Source organism: Macadamia integrifolia, chromosome 11 (genome assembly GCF_013358625.1).
Source record: "Macadamia integrifolia cultivar HAES 741 chromosome 11, SCU_Mint_v3, whole genome shotgun sequence".
NCBI classification, from domain to species: domain Eukaryota; kingdom Viridiplantae; phylum Streptophyta; class Magnoliopsida; order Proteales; family Proteaceae; genus Macadamia; species Macadamia integrifolia.
In genome coordinates this window covers 5628685-5648286 of record NC_056567.1, presented here as the reverse complement: position 1 = coordinate 5648286, position 19602 = coordinate 5628685, and the positions used below count along the sequence as shown (strand labels likewise).

Sequence of the window (19602 nt, the reverse complement as noted above, 5' to 3'; positions counted from 1 at the left end):
GAGGAATAGATGCATAACCCAGACATTCACTTGAACTGTCTCAACCAGGACATAGAAGATTAAGGCTTACCCTTCCTAACAGCTTCGGAAGGGCATGTTGTTATCCTAGCAAGGTAGCTTTAATCCGCAGCTTGCCAGATGCAGAGTTGGAAATAAAAAGATGGTTCAAAGGTAGTCCATGCTGGATTCTATTGGTAAGATGGCTTTCGGCGCTACTATCTACCAAATCTGGATGGAACAAAACCTTAGGAATTGGATGAACAACCCATTTTCCATTACACTCGTAAGCATGCTTGATTGTTGGAATGTGCTGAATTTTCCAACCGTCGTTACTTGAATTTCTTACTCCTCCCATGAATCTAAGGTCATATCCCACAAATGCAGCTCTTCAAGATATCTTATGTTTTCAATGCCAAGTAACGTCTCTACTTTCTGGTACTAAACACTGTGATTTCTAGTGTTCTAAGCATAGGCATTGCTCCTTCAGCTAGTCTGACACACTTCAACTGTTCCAATTGTTGTATGCGCAAATTCTTAAATCTCCCAAAATCCTCCAGCATTGCAAGATGGTTCTTCCCCATCATGGGCTTCTCGGAGATCAAGATAAATAGGCATCTCTTGAAGGGCCATGAGTGAATCCTTGGTCAGTCTAAAATATTGTAGCCGTAGCAAAGGTTCAAGAACTCGTTTCTTTTCAGTATTTCAATGGTTTCAAATTTACTGAAATACAAGGTTAAAGAACTTGTTTTCGTTTTTGTGGCTGCAAATTTACTGAAATATCGTCGAAATGTACTTTTTCCCGTGTTTTGCTGCTGACCATTTTAGAGGCTAATGGCTGAAGTGGCTGAAATTAGCAAAATAAGTGAAACGAAGTGACCGAGATGGCCAAAATTTCAATGAAATAATGCATTTTTGGGTCAAAATGAGCGAAATTTCAAAATGAAATGACCAAAATGATTGAAATGTGACCGAGATGACTGACATATGACAGACGTTATGTATTTTTATATTTTGTATGCCATTTCATCTTGGTTTTAAAAAAACCAAAATATTCAAAATTTTGCCTAATTTTCTCACCTTGGCCATAACTTGAGGAGGTATGTAAGAGACAACCCAACTTGGCAGGGTTGCTAAACGACCTTTGAAATATAGATGTTGAAGAAGTGGTAGAGGAGATAACACAGATTCTAGCTGAAGGTGCTGATCAGCTTCAGAAATCACATGAAACGAGGTTAGGTGCTTTAGCTTCTCCAGAGAAGAGCACAGCTTCTCCCCATCTTCTCTTTTAGTTTCGAAATGCTCAACCTCCTTAGCTGTTAACCTTCCCAACTCGATCACTTGATCCCTATCATGGTTCACTTCTAAAATTGTCACAACCTCTCGAGAATCACCAATCTCCCTATCCCAGATGGCATAATCACTCCATGAGTATCAGCAAAGAACTTTGAAGATTCAAAATGGTAATGGAAAACAAGGCTTTCGGAGACTTGATGATTTTAAGATCCCAGAGGGCAAGATAGAGACCTCAGTGTGTTTAAGATCCAGTACTTCCAGGTTCCTGAGCTTCCCAAAAGACTTTGGGAGTTCTTTATCATTGTGGCCCTCAAACTCAAATACCTAAGATGAATCAATTTCAACAACTCAACTGGAAACTTATGAAGAGGTGCAAGTTCTAACTCCAACACCCTCAAAAATTTAAAGCTGTGGAAGAATGAATGGCCAAAAGAATAAGAAGATCCATCAAAGACAAAGACTAACAAAGAATGGAGGCTTGGGAATGCTGTACCCAATGTGAAGTTCTCTAATATAGTCTGGATTGATGATGAAATGACCCAAATACCCTAAGCTTCTACATCTTTCAAAAGATTCAAATTGGAAAGATACAAGTCAACCATAATGTTTCAACATTTTAAAATCTACAATTTGGATCATGATTGTTCATGTAGCATTTTAAATCATAGTTTCCAAGGCAAAGCCTAGGTGCTCAAGTGTCTTTTGCTGGAAGAGCTCCTTGTTGGTGTTGTCTTGACGTCTAGGCTGTAGCCCCCCCACCCCCAATGCCTTGGGTCGCGTAGATGCTGTGACAACTATGTTTTAAATCATAGCAAATGTAATGGTGTAGCCTGATCATTAAGCCCCCGTTGCTCCTTGGGATGCTGAACTGTTACTTAACACTTATCTTCAAATTCTGATCCAAACCAATCCTCCTCAACATTTCAGCTGCCTTGTCTTCGCATCTTAAATAAGGTAAAAGTAAAACCATATAAAACAGAAGTGTTACTTGCATATATCATGATGTGTTAAAGCAAGCAGTTCTTCATCATGACCTGTAATTAAGTGATTATTACTTTAATGCATTTGTGAAACCTATTATGTTTACTTGAACAAAACTTTACTATGATCGAAAATCATCAAAACGCTAGCATGTTCAGATCATGAACAAAGAAGATGTTTATTATTTCTCTCTCTCTCACAGTATATATTAAAAGAGTTTAGCTTTGTTCCTTCTTCAACTCGATTTTTTATTAAGATATTTAATGTTTTCAGAAGTAGATTGTCATTCAAAAATTGAGGAGATTCTCTTCATTAAGAGAGACTAAAATAAAAATGTAGTTGGGTCCACCATCTATATTTCTTTTCATAAGAAATCTGTAATTAAAATAAATCTTAACTAATTAAAAGGCTGCTCAAGCTTTTATAAATATATCATGATCTGTTAAAGCAAGCACTTCTTCATTCTGAAAATGTATATCCATTTCTTTATTTTTTTTTAGATTCACGATATCTTTTCTTTTCTTATTCTTCTCTTGTGTCGACACTGTTGTTTCTGAGAGTAATGATTTCAATTAGGTCTCTCTTCTTATAACGACTTTGGTCCCGACTAGTTGGTTATGAGAACATGACCAGTAAGTCTTAACCTTGTTTTCTGACTCCTAGCTGCTGAAATCCTTTTTCACTGGGAGCACATTTATCCTCTAATCATGCTTCCAAATGTCATTCTAGTGTGGAATTTTTCTTCTGATGAATTTCTAAATAAGCTGGAAGTGCTTTTGTTTTGTTGAGAGTTGAGACTCAAGTCACTCAACATGTTATGAATCTAGATGTGAAATTAAGAATGATTTGTTTCCATTGTGGATCAATCCTCTCATCAAGGTGTTGGTTTTCACTTCTGGTTTGGTCATTTCTATTTCAAAACTGAGTTTTTCGGTGCAATTGTTTATGTCGAAGCATAAAATACAGAAAGAACACTAAGGAAGATAAAGCATCACCCAACATCAGTTGCCGTGGATGTCAATGGACCTGACATTAAAATGAGACTGTACAAAGAACAATCAGTTGTAAAGAAGGAAGCTGGTGTGCATCCAATGGAGAGTTTTGAGGAAAAACCAGAAGAAAGCTGTCCTACTATGAACAATGGTATTGAAAGTGTGTAACAAATGCAGGAGGTGGTGATATTAGGAGTTCCATTGGTGGACCATCAACTTGGTATATTTTCATTCTGTTGCAAATTTTGTTTGATGTTACTTTGTGCATATGCATAAAATCTATTTTGAATCCCTCGTGGGAACATTAAGTATCATGCAAGCCAATAGATTGAGTGGTGTTGTGAAAGCGTATAATGTCTATTTTATATTTAGTATTTGGAACATGTTGACATGATTGACCGTAAACCTTGTTGATCATGTTGGCGATTCATCAGAACTTAGAATGGGTTCTTATCTTTTATTCTTCAGGGATCCATACTCAAAGGGCAGTGAACTATATTCCCTTAGAACTTCTCTAGCTTCATCTGGTATCCCCCCTTTATTCTTTTATTCTTTTGTCTCCTTGCCATTTTCATTTTCTTTTAATATTTTTACATTACAAAGAAACACCTTCGCATTTCTTACTGTTTGATTTAAATGTATTTTCTGTTAGTTGAATTCCAGTAAGAAAGGGTTTTAATCACTGAGGGTAATATTGCAAAGTTGTGCTTTCTTGCTTATACACATTTTTATTAGTGGGTTACAAACTGCCTGTATAGGAAATATTTTGATGCAATATTGGTTTTACAACTGTTGCATTGTTTTTAGGGAAGTTTTCCTATCTTATCTACCTTTTGGTGATGCATGAATGCCCACTTGATTCTTGTGTATCTTATTTGATTTACTTGTGAGCAGTGATACTAAGACAAAACAAGGAACAAAAAGAATCAAGATATGATAAAAGGCTTACCAAAGTTGAGGCTGTGGAGCAAGTACTAGATGTTCGTGACAGTAGGTCTGCGCCAATTGAAGCCAGTGGAGCATGGCAGCAAGTGAATGAAGACAAGACTTTGAAAGATGCTGTGAAGCCCAAAAACAAGAGAAAAGTGAAAATATCTTCCACCACATTAAGTTAAAGACTTAATCGTTTGCTAACAGTTCATCTTGTGGAAACCTGGATGAATTCTTGACACATTGATGACATATTTCTCAGAAGTGAGCCTAATTTAAGGTTTCCATTTGTCTTTGCTGCAAACAACTGGTTCAGTCCTTGAAGTAAAAAATTTCAGCTGCTGCTGGTTTTGATCTTTCCATCATAGTTGCACATGAATTTGAGTGGCCTTCTCATTGAATTGATGACTGAACATTATTTACATTTTCTTAACAAACAAATTGTAGAGGAATAGATGCATAACCCAGACATTCACTTAAACTGTCTCAACCAGGACATAGAAGATTAAGGCTTACCCTTCCAAACAGCTTTGGAAGGGCAAGTTATTATACTAGCAACGTAACTTTAAAGCAACAAGAATCCTCAGGTTGCCAGATGCACAGTTGGAGAAGACATTTAAGCATGAAAATAACTCTGCAGTCCAAAGAGAAGCAAATAAAACTTCCCTCTCCAAATTCTTGATGTTTCTGTTGGAATGTAACGGAGAACATAGAACACAAGTACTTTCAGTGTCCTCTCTTTTCAAGAGATTAGAGTGATATCCCATGCAAATACTGGTCTGAGTCATCCGACCATCGAAGGCTAGGAGAGGAGGGTGGAGGTGGATAAAAAGATTGTTCAAGTCCATTTTGGATTCTATTGGTAAGATGGCTTTCGGCGCTACTATCTACCATATCTGGATGGAACAAAACCTTAGGAATTGGATGAACAACCCATCTTCCATTACTCTCATAAGCATGCTTAATTGTTGGAACATGCTGAATTTTCCAACCGTCGTCACCTGAATTTCTTACTCTTCCCATGAATCTAAGGGGCATATCCCACAAGTGCAGCTCTTCAAGATTGCTCAAGTTTTCAATGCCAAGTGGTAACGTCTGTAGTACCAAACACCCTGTGATTTCTAGTGTTCTAAGCATAGGCATTGCTCCTTCAGCTAGTCGGACACACTTCAACTGTTCCAGTTGTTGTATGCCCAACTTCTTAAGTCTCCGAAATCCTCCAGCATTGCAGGATAGTTCTTCCCCATCATAGGCTTCTCGGAGATCAAGATAAACCAAGTTAGGAATCTCTTGAAGGGCCATGAATGGATCCTCAGTCAGTCTAGAATATTGTAGCCGTAACTCGAGGAGGTATGTAAGAGAAATAACCCAGCTTGGCAGGGTTGCTAAACGACCTTTGAGATATAGATGTTGAAGAAGTGGTGGAGGAGATGACACAGATTCTAGCTGAAGGTGTTGACCAGCTTCAGAAATCACATGAAAAGAGGTTAGGTGCTTTAGCTTCTCTAAAGAAGAGCACAGATTCTCCCCATCTTCTCTTCTTAGTTTTGAAATGCCCAACCTCCTTAGTTGTGTTAACCTTCCCAACTCGATCACTTGATCCCTATCATGGTTCACTTCTATAATTGACAATCTCTCAAGACTCAACAATCTCCCTATCCCAGATGGCATAATCACTCCATGAGTATTAGCAAAGAACTTTGAAGATTCAAAACGGTAATGAAAAATACGGATTTCGCGGAGACTTGATGATTTTAAGATCCCAGAGGGCAAGATAGATACCTCAGTGCCTTTGAGATCCAGTACTTCCAGGTTCCTGAGCTTCCCGAAAGACTTTGGGAGCTTCTTTATCATTGTGCCCCTCAAACTCAAATACCTAAGATGTATCAATTTCAACAATTCAACTGGAAATTGATGAAGAGGTGCAAGTTCTAACTCCAACACCCTCAAAAATTTAAAGCTGTGGAAGAATGAATGGCCAAAAGAATAAGAAGATCTATCAAATACGAAGACTAACAAAGAACGGAGGCTTGGGAATGCTGTACCCAATGGAAAGTTCTCCAATGTAGTCTGGATTGACAATCTACGTGCTTTCTGATCTATCGCCAAGCGTTCTTCCCCAATCACTCTGCAAAAGCTTTCTTCCTTTGACTTTAACAGAACAATTTCTCGCATCAGATCATGAAGCCTTAAAGTTCTTACCCTATTAAACTCATCTGTCTCCACTACTTGAATCAAGCTCCTACTTATGAGCTCATTAAGGTAACACTCTGCAACCTCTTCAGCCGTGAGGCCTTGGATTTCTTCTATGAATCCTTCTGCTACCCACAGCCTGACCAATCTAATTCTTCTGATTAGGTGATCCTCTGGGAAAACACTCAAATACAAGTAGCAATATTTAAGGTAGTATGGCAAGTGATTGTAACCTGACATAAGTACGCTCCCTAGGTTTTCAAGGTCATGTTCATTTCTCATTTCTGCACCGAGGCTACTGTGAACCTTTTTCCATTCCGTCACCGTCTTCTCCTTCTTCCACAGCAATCCACCAATTGCCACAATTGCTAGCGGCAGACCACCACACTTTTTCAAGATACTCCGAGATAGCTCCTCCAGCTCTTGAGGATAGCTATTCACCCCATTGTTTGATCTGAAAGCTTTCATACAAAACAGAGACCAAGCTTCCTCATCATTTAGAGGTTGAAGATCATATACATGACCTGTAATTTCTACAGATGCAGCTACATTTCTTATACGTGATGTTAACATTATTCTACTTCCACAGTTACAATCAGGAAGTGCATATTTAATTGCTTCCCAAGGTTTGCATTCCATATATCATCAAGAACAATCACATACCTCTTTGAATTCAGATGGTTCCTGAGGGCCTCAATCAGTTCTTCATCACTCATCCTTTCCAATCCTCCAAGAGGTGGTTCCTTTGTTGATTCTAGAAACCCTTTAAGTGCAGTGCGTAGAAGATCTCCAGTTGTGAAAGACTTAGAAATGGTAACCCAAGCGTGGCAATCGAAGTGTCCCTTAACGGTTTGGCTATCATAGACCTTCTTCACAAGAGTGGTCTTTCCTAGCCCACCCAAACCTACCACAGAGACAGTGGTTAGCCTTGATTCACCTTCCCTCAACCACTTAATCAGTAAATCTCTTGGCTTCTCGATTCCTACAACATCAGCTTCATTGATGTAAAGAGGATCAAATCTGGAATCATTCAATCTATTCAAGGTAGCATCTGCACTTGCCTTTTCTTCAATCCTCTCAAAAGCATATGCTCTTCTTCGATCAGATATGGCTTTTATCCGCCGCTTGAGACCATTAATGTCAATTGCCAGATCGTGGCGAGCTTTCAATTGCTTAACACGTCGAAGGAGATTACGAATAGAATGGATGAAGCCTCTCCCATGGGGATTGGCTAGGCAAATCATGAACTTGTCAAGAACATCCTCTATGTCATAAGCAACTTCCCTCACTTGATTCACCCATGTCTTTACACTCTGATCAGTCTCGCTTCTCCTATCTGCATCCAACAGGAAGGATCTTATGATCTCTAATTCATCCTTGATCTCGTTCACCTCCTCATGAATTCCTCCAAGCAATTGGATTTCTCCTTGGAGCAGGATAGCCAACTTCTCTAGCAAAAATTTCACTGCAACTAGAGCCATATCTGCTTGTCCTGTGGCGATTTTCTGTTTCTATAGATCTTCAATTCGCCTCTGAATTCTCTGAAGAGCTCTTGATTTGACTTCTTGAGATTTTTAGTTCTTTTACCCCCAAAAAAAAGAGATTTTTGGTTTGTTTTATCATATCGTTTAATTTCATTACATGTCATCTCTTTCTTTCTTTTTTTTTTTTTTTTTTTTGACCTTTTATTATTCATCAATTGCAGCTTAAAGCAAGTAGGGGAATAGTTCTGATTTCTGAAATGGTTCAAAGTGCAATTATTAAAGAAAGGGAGGACGTTTGTCACGCTGCTAGTTTTCCTGGAGTTACCGAGTCAACTAATGAGACGACTGAGATGGAAACGGCAGGGGAACTTTTCCAAAGAGGAGAGTGGAGAGATTAAAGACAGACACCTTGCTGGACCAACGCATTCCCAACCCATTCCCATGGAAAAAATGTGTATTTTTACACATTTTTTCCATTTACCCATTCAAATTATGTCAACATGACAAGGAGACATGATTACATAAGGCATATCAAAATTATTTTGAGAATTAATCCCAAAAGTGGCTTATTGACAAAGGACCATGCCCAAGGAAGGAGAAGTCTTGATTTGAACTCTTATCCACCCTTCGGAGCCACCCACAATAAAATGGTTTCATGTTTCTCTTGAATCTCGATATTTTTTAGGTCATATGGGTTAAATAGGTTGTAGGACTTTTTTTTTTTTTTTCTTAAGGTGGGTTATCTTGTATAACCTTTAAATTTTAAATGTCTTATATCACTCTAGTTTTCTTATAATATCAATTGCACTCTTTATGCATAACACCATTAGTTTAGTCTAGTGATGGTATGCATAAAGGTGATTGGTGAAAGGATTTCATTTCAGAGTGGCGAGGAAAAATGATGATGGGAATGAACACTAGTTTAGTCTAGTGGTGACAACTTGAAGAGTATGTTCATTGAAAGAAATCATGGAATAAACCTTGTCATATTTGCATGTTTATAGATGGATGTATAGGAATAGGTGGCTGTTGGCCTTATTAGAACCAAAAAATTGATGATGATGCTATGATGTGTGTGGGACCAATTAAGTGAGATGGGCTTTAGTCTTACCAATCAATGACTACGAAACACGTTAGGAGATCAGAACCGATGTGACCATTGTCTTAGCCGGATTGTTTATCCCAAAAACCTGATATAGTATCAACATAGATTGATATTAGATTATCAACATCGGACAGAAATACACTTGATTTTTCTTTAAAAAATAGGGTTTTTAGATATTTCTATCCGTAGTCCTAGTCCGTACCATTCAATTGATCCAGTATCAATTGAGATTGCATGCGAGTCGTCAAATGGGAGTTCCGATAGTAATACTGATACCGATACCGATACCGATACCGATACTTAAAACCACAACGTAATATCCACTTTCAGCTGTACTCGCGTTTCACGCTTGAAAGTTGGAATCGAACAATGCTTGTAAAATTAGGAGTGATTTAAATATCAAATCCAATAATAATTGCCGAAACAGATTTCACTTGGACAGCAAGAAACAGAATTTTGAATTCCTCGCGTTGCCATCTGTGTTTTCTTCACGAATCTCATTATCGGTCTCTGTGAAGAACGCAGATTTCCTTCTGAAAACCGTTGAATTTGAAATCTAGGGCTCGGGAAGAAGGAAAAAAAAAACCCTAGAATGGATAGATAAGGTAATTAATTATATTTATTATAAATAGGGAGTGAATGGATCCCGAGGAGACCTTCATTCGGGTTCAAGAACGGTTCTCGAAGATGCTCACTCCGAGAATCAGAGTTGCTCTTGAGTATATCTATCTCTTCATGGCAATCGCTCTGTTCTGTTTGTTGGTCGTTATGCACGCAAATTATGTCCAACAGGTAAGGAAAAGTAAACTTTTGTTCTACTCTATATGCTTTGTTTTGAGGTTTTCAGTAATAATGGATTAGAGAATTGGAATATGTTGATGAAGGGATTATGGTTTACGTTGTTGGTATTTGGGAGTTAATTTCTTTGGTTTTCTGTTGAAATCTAATTTATTGTTTGCTGTGGCAGATTTTAAAGGAATAAGCATATATTGGTTTGTATATTTCTGGAGCAGCATCTAACTGCTCTCTTGAAAACCAATTTTGCCTCCTATCAGAAATATTATGAAGCGAGAAAGATGAAATTATGTCTAGGACCAATAGTTTCTCTGTTCAATAATTGACATGCAATGGGTGTTCAACTTAAGACTGAATATATATGATTCACGGACTCCTGCACAAAATGTATTTATTGTTTAACAATTCGATATTTAAGTGTCCACAAATTAGTTATGTACTTCCATTAGGGGTTGAACTCCAATCCTCCAAATTTAATAGGACATCGTGCCACTGTATGAGGACCTCACTCATGCTGCAGATAACCTTAATTCAGCACTCAAAACAGGTTGAGAAATGATCTGGGTTTCATAATGTCGTTGGCAAAATCTTTGTCAATATTTTATTGACCCTGATATGAAGATCTGGTGATTAATGAATTTAAAAAACATGTTCCTTCTTGCTGGGTTCAACAAATCTTTCTAAGCTTTACAAGTGCTGTGAGGATGAGGGGAAAGAAGTTTAGGTTATGTCTGTGGTCAAGCTACTGTTAACATTGTATGTATACATCTTACAAGATGTCAAACCACCCAGAGTGGATTGCAACAGATACTGAAAAACAAATGCCTGTGCAAGCTAAAAAGAATTTTTTTTCTTCCTGAAATTGGCATACTGATTGAATTCCTGTTGCTGAATCCCTTAACCTAAATAGCACAACGAGAATGAGACAATTGAGCAGTTTGTGTTTTCTCTTCCCCATCTAAAGAAGCATGGCCCCATATATCTAGTGATGCAACATGCAAGCATTTTAGGCCCACTTCATCAATCAACCTATAAACCTACCCCCCACAAACACACCCTTTTAAAAGTGTGAGGAGTACAGTACTGCAGTATGTCTTTTTACGTATCTGGAAAAGCTGGAGCGAGTAACAGATTCCTTCCCAAGTCATATCCTGTAATTTTTTGTACAAATTCATGGAAGAAAGCCTATTAATATTTTATTTCTGTTTGCTCGTTCACTAATTATTAACCAGTTCTAATTAAATGTGATCAATGTTCTCTGATGGCCACCAAAATTTGGATGGTTTTGATTTAGCTCAGATTGACCTGCACCAGCTTGAGAGTTGACCTCGGTTCAACAGTAATGTTGCTCCATAATGACCAAGTGGTCACAGGGTCAAGTCAGGATACAGCCTCTCTGCAAAGCAGGGGTAAGACTGCGAACATTATGACCCTCCCCAGACTCCACAGTGGCGGGAGCCTCATGCACTGGGTACACCCTTTTTTTGGAGCTGCACCAGCTTCTTGAGAAGTGGCTGCAGCTCAGTAATTCATCTGGAATGAAGAAAGAAGATTCACTGCTAGTTTTGGTCTGCAAATTGGAAGGGCGTCCAATAGCATAGCTCAGCAGTGACCAGTGCAGATGGCCTTATTCTTGCAGTAGAATGTGGAGCCTGATGGCTTAAAGTTGAATGTGATTTCATCATCACCATCTTACTATGTCTCCTTGGCATTTACTCTCGTTGGACAGAAGCACATCCCTTTGTGTGCTAAGTCAGACATCATTTTATCATGTATACTGATAAGGAAATATTGTAGGTGATGCTTTCGCCAAATCAGCAGCTTAGTCGCTAGTGGAAGATGGTTTTCTATTCGTCCAGTGGACATTAGGTTCGCTTTGTTGAAGATCTTCAGACTGTTTTTAGGCTTGTTTGAAGTTTTGATATGATGAAATTTCTTCACTAGTTCCCCCTCACCCCCCCCCCCCCCCCAAAAAAAAAAAAAAAAAAGAAAGAAAAAGAAGGGCCCCTATATTTACCAGAGTCTTTGGATTGTTGGAGTCCAATGCAATGTCCGACAGTAGTATTTCGGTTGTGAAGAGTCCATGCAAAGGGCATGACCTCTAGGTTTTGACAGCTTCCAGTGCCTGCTCTTTGGTATGATACATTGTTCTCTGGATTTGATGATCTGTCTGAAACTTGAATGTAACTGTAAAGTTTTGAATATAGTTCTGTGATTTGGAAGATTAAAAATTAAGGTCGATCACTTTCCACAGTTTAGATTTTCTTTTATGTATTTGGGCTTCATTTGTATCTTGTGTCAATATGTTGATTATTTCTCATGTGTTATTGTCATGACTGTTGGACCTTCTGATTATGTTTTCATGATATTTTGCATGTGAAGCCGGGCTGTTCAAGTGAGCTTTCTGGAGTTGAAACAGCAGAAGCCCAACTTGTGCAAATTAAGGTATGAAGCTGCTTGTTGGCTATATGATCTTTGGTCTTTGTTGTTCATGTATGACATTGTGCTTCAGTTCCACCTTTGTTACTTGGTACTCATAAGATAGACCAATGCCTTCCAAGCTTTTCTTGAGTGTTGATGTGTTTAGGTTTGCTTTACACCTTGTACCCTCAATGCCCTTCAACATTTTCCTCTGCCTATATTCTCTTGTTCACTTCGTGACACGGTCAAACTTCATGATTAATATCAGGATACTATTTGTCATTGCAATAGCACATTGATGTAGGGAAGGTTGTAAAAGAACCTGGTTTCCTATATTTGTTACGTTATGGCGATCGCTGTCGTGAACGAATCAGAATAAACTCTATCTAAACTATGAGATAGGGTAAGAAAGGGGTCGAACCCACAGAGAACTAAAAGGCTAAATTTACTAAGATTGAGGTAAATGTTGCTTTGAAAATCAAATTTATAAAATTCAAAATTCAAATTAAACTAAGTAAGTCAATTAACAAAGGTAAAAATTAATGAGAAGAAACTATCCTCATGTCTTGAATCTGTTTTGGTATTATTACTAATCTCTGGTTCATACTTCGGTTCACTGAAACTACAAGTTCCAATGTAACCACAAAAATATAATCTTTGGCTACCCTAAGCATAACCTTTCCTGTCAAACACTATTGTCTATCGCTTTCGCTGAGCACGCTTAATTTAATTGGTTAAAAGCTATCGTTAGTGTTTGCCAAAGATCAATATAAAATACATTTATTTGAATAGAATAAATGAATTATAGAGATAAATATTCTAAACTAATTTAACTATTAAAAATCATCCGCAATGGAAAAGGGTCTTTAACATCAAATAATCAAGTATGAATTCCAACCTGAAATTAAATAACAATAAATCAAAACTTCATCTAAGCCTAAAGATGAGAGAAAATAGGGGAGATGTTTTAAGAAAAGTGGGAGAGGGGGGACTCCTATGCTATTTTGGACAAGGAAAGAGAAAAGATGAGAGAAAGTAGGAAAAGGGGAAAAGGATGAGAGGAAGTAGGACAGGGAAGAAGAGAGGGACGTGTGAAAGAGGGAGAGAAGGAGAAACCGTGTGGTTCCCTCTCTCTCTCCCCTGGATTTATATATATTTTTATTCTCTTCTTCTCTTGGAAATTCCTACTCTACCCTTGATCCTTTGCCCTTGCTTTTAGACTGAATCACCTCCATCCATTTAGCATCAAACCTATGCACATCTCTTGAAAACCCTGCAAGCATAAAATATCACATTATGTAGCCAAATTAATCATGAACATCATATTAACAATTAACAATTAATTAGTAATTTTATGTATAATTATGACCCGATCAAATGGTCACATAAATAACTAGATCTAACAACCACCTGATTACAACTATTGCTACTGGTGAACAGCTGCAGAAATCAATGAAAAAGTAATAGGAAATTCTGTAGAACTGCAAATCTAATAAAACTTCAAGGGTGCCCGTCCCAGAAACAACAAATAGCCAGATGGAATGGTTCATTGGAGAATTATGAAAATTCTCACAATAAAACTTTAGTGGAACTGTTGCAACCAGTAGTAGAAATTAAAATTTTAAATCCATATCAATTGAAACGATTTGAGTTCATTCTTTTTCAGTGAGATTGTTTTGATTCTAGGTCTTCTTGGTGAACTTCCGAAATGCGCAACAGAGGGTGAGGTCTTTCCGAACATCATCATCATGGGATCTACTCTTGATTCCATTCACCGTAGCATTGGAACGATCCTTCTCTATTCATCATATGATCTACTCCTGATTCCAGTCACTGTAGCACTGGGGAGGATCTCAAACCTATCTATTACTTAAATCAAGCCTATTACGAACCATAACTGCATTACTAGAGCTCTTTCTAGGCAGGGGAATTTCTTTTATGTTGGAGGCTGAGGTCTGCTATTCATGTTAAAGATATGTTGGCTAGGGATGGAGTAACTAGACAGTCTAAACATTTGGGCTCCTATGTTGTGTTTAGTTCCTTCTTGGGTTGGCCTATTGGCCTATTGGCCTGTTGTTGTTGTTGTAGATTTATGTTGTCTTCTTCCTTCTTTGAATATTGAATAACTTGGTTACTTAGAAGAAAAAAAAAATGTCTTGCTGTTTCTTTACTTTATTTAGCAATACCAATTTGCTTTATTATATACTTGGTGAGCAGGTTTTTCCAAAGGTCCTAATTCCTTTTTTTTTTTCCCTATATTCAATTTCCATACTCTCCAAGAAATGGCTTCAAGAAAGAGAGACCATAGCTTGCTACTCCCTTGCTCAACACCCATGTCCATTCTAGCTTGAGAAATGTTCGAAATCCTCGGGAAGTAACCGACATATATTTAATTCTCTTAACAAACTGAATCATCTATTTTTGAGTTACGTCATAAATGTCACATAATTATTATATATGAAATAAAATAATATATGGAAAGAAGTATGGCATACTGGTTTACATGTGCTAATAGAGATGATTTCCTATGCTGCTGGAGGCATGAAAAAATCAGAGGAATTTCTTACAAAGTGGCATATCCCTTTTTTAGTGAGTGTATTTGGATTTAGAACTTGAAATCATGCTTGCATTTTAGTGTTTGAACCAATTGAGTTACAGCTTTGTTCCATAAGTGGAATATCCATTTTAAGATCGTCCAGCTTATGCGCAATGCCCATTCCTGTTGGCTTGTTAGATATTTGATTTAGTTTCTTGGTTAGCATCTGAGATTTTTCATTCATTCATTTACTCTCTAAATCCTTGGGATTGTGAGAAATACTATCGAATTTTCACTGATTGTGCCCCAGCTAGTTATGTTGCTAATTGTATATTGTTTAATCCTATAGCTTCATAGTTTTCTGCCAAATTGATTTCCTCCACTTAAACAAATTCATTGCTGACTATAATAATTATTTGATATATAAAAAATTGTTAATATAGAGTTGACTAACAGAAGAGGAGGTACAACTGCTCAAGGAGATATGGGATGATCAAGTTATAGTCATATTCATTTCTTATTTCCCAAACGCTTAGAGTTCTCTTCCTCCATATGCTGGCGTTACTGTTGAGAAAAATTGACTTGCTTTTGTCTCGATGCAGATAACCAGTAGTGGGCTGTGGTCACGAAATGCAGCTGGATCTAATTTGATTGATATTTCTGAACAAGAAACTTCAACTGAGAATTTAGAGGTCCCAAAAGTTGATGGTGACGGGCTGACATTTTTGGCTGCCAAAGATTGGTTAAATTGGATAGGTGCAGGTGCTAGGAGGAGCAAATTGCTCTTCAAATCATGGAAGAATGATAATGAGTTGATTGAGCCTCTAGGAGAAAGCTCAACTGATATTACTGGCTCTAAGCCAGTTGTTGATGAAGTAGAAAATCATGTTGGTTTTCCTACATCTGCAAGAGAAACATTGAAAGCGTCATTTATTCACTTCTGCAGCAAGTGGCTAAATAGTGTCTCTTTCGTCTGGGGACATGTAAAACAATTGTTGTGGAGTTTTTGCCACTTATGGGTGAGGACATTGGAGAGTTTGAATTTCTTTTTTTTCCTTTTTTTTTTTTTTTTTTCTTTCAGGCCAACTTGAGTCATTCTCATACTTATTTAATTGGGTAAATTGGTTTTTATTGTTTATTTAATTATCTCTTGGTTTTTTGAAATTCAGCTGGTTGTATCTTTACTATTTCACATTTTCTGTTATTCTTGCACTTAATCATTCTATGACCAATTTTGTAAGTGTTATCTGCCTCAGTCCAAAATGATGTTGAGTTGATATGACCTGCACACTTTTGGTTGTCTGGTACTAAACCCATTGAGTTGTGATGCTTTTATGCTTATATTTTATATTTTTAGATCTCCTTTTTTTTTTTTTTTTTTTTTTTTTTATACTGTCCTTCCATCGAACCAGACCAGAAACAGCCTTTTAGGCTGGTTGATTGATGCTTTTAGAAGGCGTATTACTTCCATTGATTTTGGCACAGCTGGGGTTCCTTATCTCTTGTTTTGACTGGTCAAGACAAAATTTTGAACAGCTGTTTAGCCCTTCTAGAAGAAGTTCAGTCTGAACATTAGATTCAGCAAGGAAGATATTGCGTTTCCATTTTTGTTCCTTTCTTAGGCCGCAAGTAGTTTCCTTTTATTTGGTTTCTTGTTAGGAGATTTTAGTTTCCTTTTTGGTTTGTTAATTTCTTGGTTATGAAGATTAGGAGTTATATTTCAGTTTGAAATTTCCTTTTTTAGAACTTTCCATTTTGTAATCAGCACTAGAGTCTGTATATATAATGCCTCCATCTATTATAATGGTTAGAGAGGTTGATTACTGAAATTGTTTGTGAGCTATGCTTACTACTTGGACCTGAGAAAGGTTTGTTCATCAATGGAGAGAGTTGAGGGTGTGAGACCCAGGCTGAGATAGCCATTCCTATCCGCTTTCCTCCTCCTTTGATTCTCACCCGCTCCCCTTTCTTTTTTTTCTGTTTTAGATTATTTTAGTGAGTGAGACACAGTATTTGGAGGGAAGAGGAGGGATATTGCTTAGATGCTGATGGAAATAGCTAACTCTAAATGTTAGAGAGATGTGGTTTTGCTGGAATTTCTTCTCTGATGGGGGGAGGGGGGGGGCTTCTTTTGTACCTAATTTTAAGAATATTAGGTCCTCGCTTCTTTTGTTGCTAATTGGGCTTCCGTCATAGGGGATTGAGGGGTGAGGGCTTCATTGAATTGCAGTCTCTCTCCCTATAAACATTTTGCTCTTATTTTTCTTATGTTGTTTCTGATCTCATTCTCTGCCAATACTGGATGCCTTACCCACTATATCTTTTGCTTCACTTATAATTAATAAATTCCAATTATCTAATCCTCTTAAAAAAAGGAAGATGACAGTTGAGTTGTATAAGAGACTATTTAAGTCCTTATAAGATATCTTTTTTTTTCCCCCTTAAGTTCTGCTTACCAATAGGCCTATGCATATTTGAAGAGTGGAATCATCCCAACATATGAACAGCTGGTACAAGGCTTACAAAAGAGCTACCAACAAAGCTCAATTTGTCTATGTTTCTTTCATTCCAATGATTATATGTTCAACAAACTTGGGTAGTTCACAAAAGTATGTGATGTTGAATTTATTTGATTCTTGAAGTAAACCATCTGTGTGGGGATTGTTTTACCCTTTAATTAATTAAAAAGCAAATTGTCATGAAGTGGTACCATGGGACAAACAATATTCTAAATTTGTCGTCTTTTCAGTGTCTGATTTTACAAAAATTGTTTTGCTTTTTGCATTTCAAATATCTTGCCCTGTTCATTATAGAATATGTCTCATTCATTTGTGGTTTAAACAGAACATAAATTGGTGTAGATTTTTCTGGTATCTTATTTATTGACTAGAACTGAAAATTTAGGTACAGAATACTGCAGGTATGGATTTACTATTTAATAATCCCAAATGGTCGCAGCTTCTGCACCTGGAAAGGCTTAACTCATTTGCAGGTAAGGCTACCTTTTATTACTGTTTTGCTTGATCAAGTTCGCAGATGGATTGTTATAGCTAAAAATATTTGGATTTTGACATCTCTCTGGCGTCTTTGAAAGTGCAATTTTTTTCTTACGTACGTGTATTGTTAAAAAAAAAAGGGGGGGGGGGTTCAAAGAAATGTGCCAATCCAGAAAGCTTTCTCCAGATGTGATGATCATTCCATCTGCTTGACCCTTTGCTAATTGGTTGCAAGAGGGGTCTGCAGAAATGATTACATGTGTTTTTACTTAAATGCGGGAGTTATTAGAATAAAAAAATAAAAAATTATGAAATAGGTAGCAGGAAATATTATTTGTGATCAACATGCATAATTAATGTCATTTTGGCTATATGTTTTGTGTCGATACTCGAGAGTCAAATAGCTTCAGCCACGTGTTTTACGTAAAACATGCTATCAGTTGAATGGCATCCATTTTAGTCCCTCACACACTTGTATACAATTTTATAAGGAATAGGGGAATTTGTAGTGAATGTTGCTAGGTCTTCTGAACCTAGTAAGTTGAAATAACCTAATCTAGAAGAAATTTAAATGACTGGGAAATGGGGAGAGTGGTGGATGCATAGTTTTAGCTCATCAAGTGCTAGTGGCCTAGTCAGTCTGCCTGCCTGCTTAGCTTATCACTTCTAACTCATATCAGAACTGGCTGAATTGGCCGAGTCAACTCGGAACTGACTGGGGCCAATTCCAATTAAACTGTATTCTATGCATACTGATTCCGTACCCAGGTCCTAGTTTTGAAACCTTGAAGTAATGGATTGTTTAGAAGGAGCAAGAGTTAGTGAGGTGTAGGGAATAGGGATGTGTGGTGTGGGAGTGAATGGGAAGTTTTCATATTGTTATTACTTCCAAGATCTTGAATTGGGGAGGGAGCTATTTTCTAAATAGAGTGATTTGAATTCGATGGGTTCCCCCTAAATATTCTTTCTTCATGTGGACAATTTTCTGGAGATCTTGACAATTGACAAGAGAACAACCTTATCAGAGGAGGATGGAGATTGAAAAATGAATGCTGCTTGTGTGTGGAATGTAAAGAGGATGTAAATTATCTATTATGGGCCTTTAGTTTGTCTCACACTTTTTGAGTGTTTTTCTGAGTCAATAGTTGGTGTGGATTGGATTTTTTCTGCCTCCCTCCCATTGTTTATGGTGGAAAGGACGGAGGTCCACTGGAAGGCAGGGGCTCAATTCTATGGGAGATGATTTAATTCATGGTCTGCTGGTGCCTTTGGATTGAGAGGAAAGCAGTAATTTTTTAGAAGTTTCTTTCCATTCATAGAGTTTTCCTTTCTTTTTTTTTTTTTTTTTGATAAATATTCATAGAGTTTTCTACTTTTTCTTTTTGGATAAGTAACATTTATTCTCTGGAAAAAGATAGATCTACAAGTGATACATAGGATACACCACCGGCACTTGGATCAACTCGAAAAGCCTATCCAGTACAAGTACCACATCCAAGTAAGGGTACACAGTAATACAGAGGGTTACATAATATGTTACAACCATCAGCACACCTTACAAAGGAAAATCACCCACAACAAATCCTAGGACAAATAACTCCCCTTCTTTTGCCAGACATTGGCCGTATCATTTGCAGTTATCGGAGACCATGGGAAGTCAAGTTGAATGTGGAAGTCTAAAGACCTGATTGGACAAAGAGCTATTTATATTCTGGTCCCTCGTCTGGATTCCTCATCCAAGTCACTAGGCAACATCTGCTGAATTGCCTTCTACAATTGCATGATACCACCCTTTGTTTGTATCGAGGAAGGTTAAGTGGCTTATTTCCTATTGGTTCTCATTGGTGGCATTTCTTTCTCTCTTTTTTTTTTTTTT

At 37.4% G+C, this 19602-nt stretch overlaps 2 protein-coding genes across 2 annotated transcripts in view; one reads left to right on the top strand and one right to left on the bottom strand.

The window, feature by feature from the left end:
* Positions 1-1764: 1764 nt before the first annotated feature.
* LOC122093304 (disease resistance protein RPM1-like) lies at positions 1765-8236 on the bottom strand. Its single transcript, XM_042663592.1, has 3 exons — positions 7053-8236; positions 4216-6843; positions 1765-2237 (listed from the first exon to the last, which is right to left on the bottom strand). The coding sequence occupies exons 1-2, from the start codon at positions 7868-7870 to the stop codon at positions 4947-4949; spliced, it is 2715 nt and encodes a 904-aa protein (XP_042519526.1). The 5' UTR covers positions 7871-8236; the 3' UTR covers positions 1765-2237; positions 4216-4946.
* A 1098-nt stretch (positions 8237-9334) lies between these two features.
* The window catches only part of LOC122093954 (membralin-like protein At1g60995), a 26255-nt gene continuing 15987 nt past the window's right edge, over positions 9335-19602 (top strand). The window contains exons 1-4 of the mRNA XM_042664518.1: positions 9335-9770; positions 12156-12218; positions 15333-15749; positions 17635-17743. Coding sequence (XP_042520452.1) covers positions 9618-9770; positions 12156-12218; positions 15333-15749; positions 17635-17743 — 742 coding nt within the window. The 5' untranslated portion in view covers positions 9335-9617. The remainder of the gene's footprint in view (positions 9771-12155; positions 12219-15332; positions 15750-17634; positions 17744-19602) is intronic.

Bases quoted from the DNA above. Each gene is read 5' to 3' on its own strand.
- LOC122093304 (XM_042663592.1), bottom strand. From the start codon at position 7,870: ATGGCTCTAGTTGCAGTGAAATTTTTGCTAGAGAAGTTGGCTATCCTG. The intron at 6,844-7,052 runs GTATGTGATTGT...GAAAGCTTTCAG, and splicing joins AACCATCTGAATTCAAAGAG to ATCAAACAATGGGGTGAATA.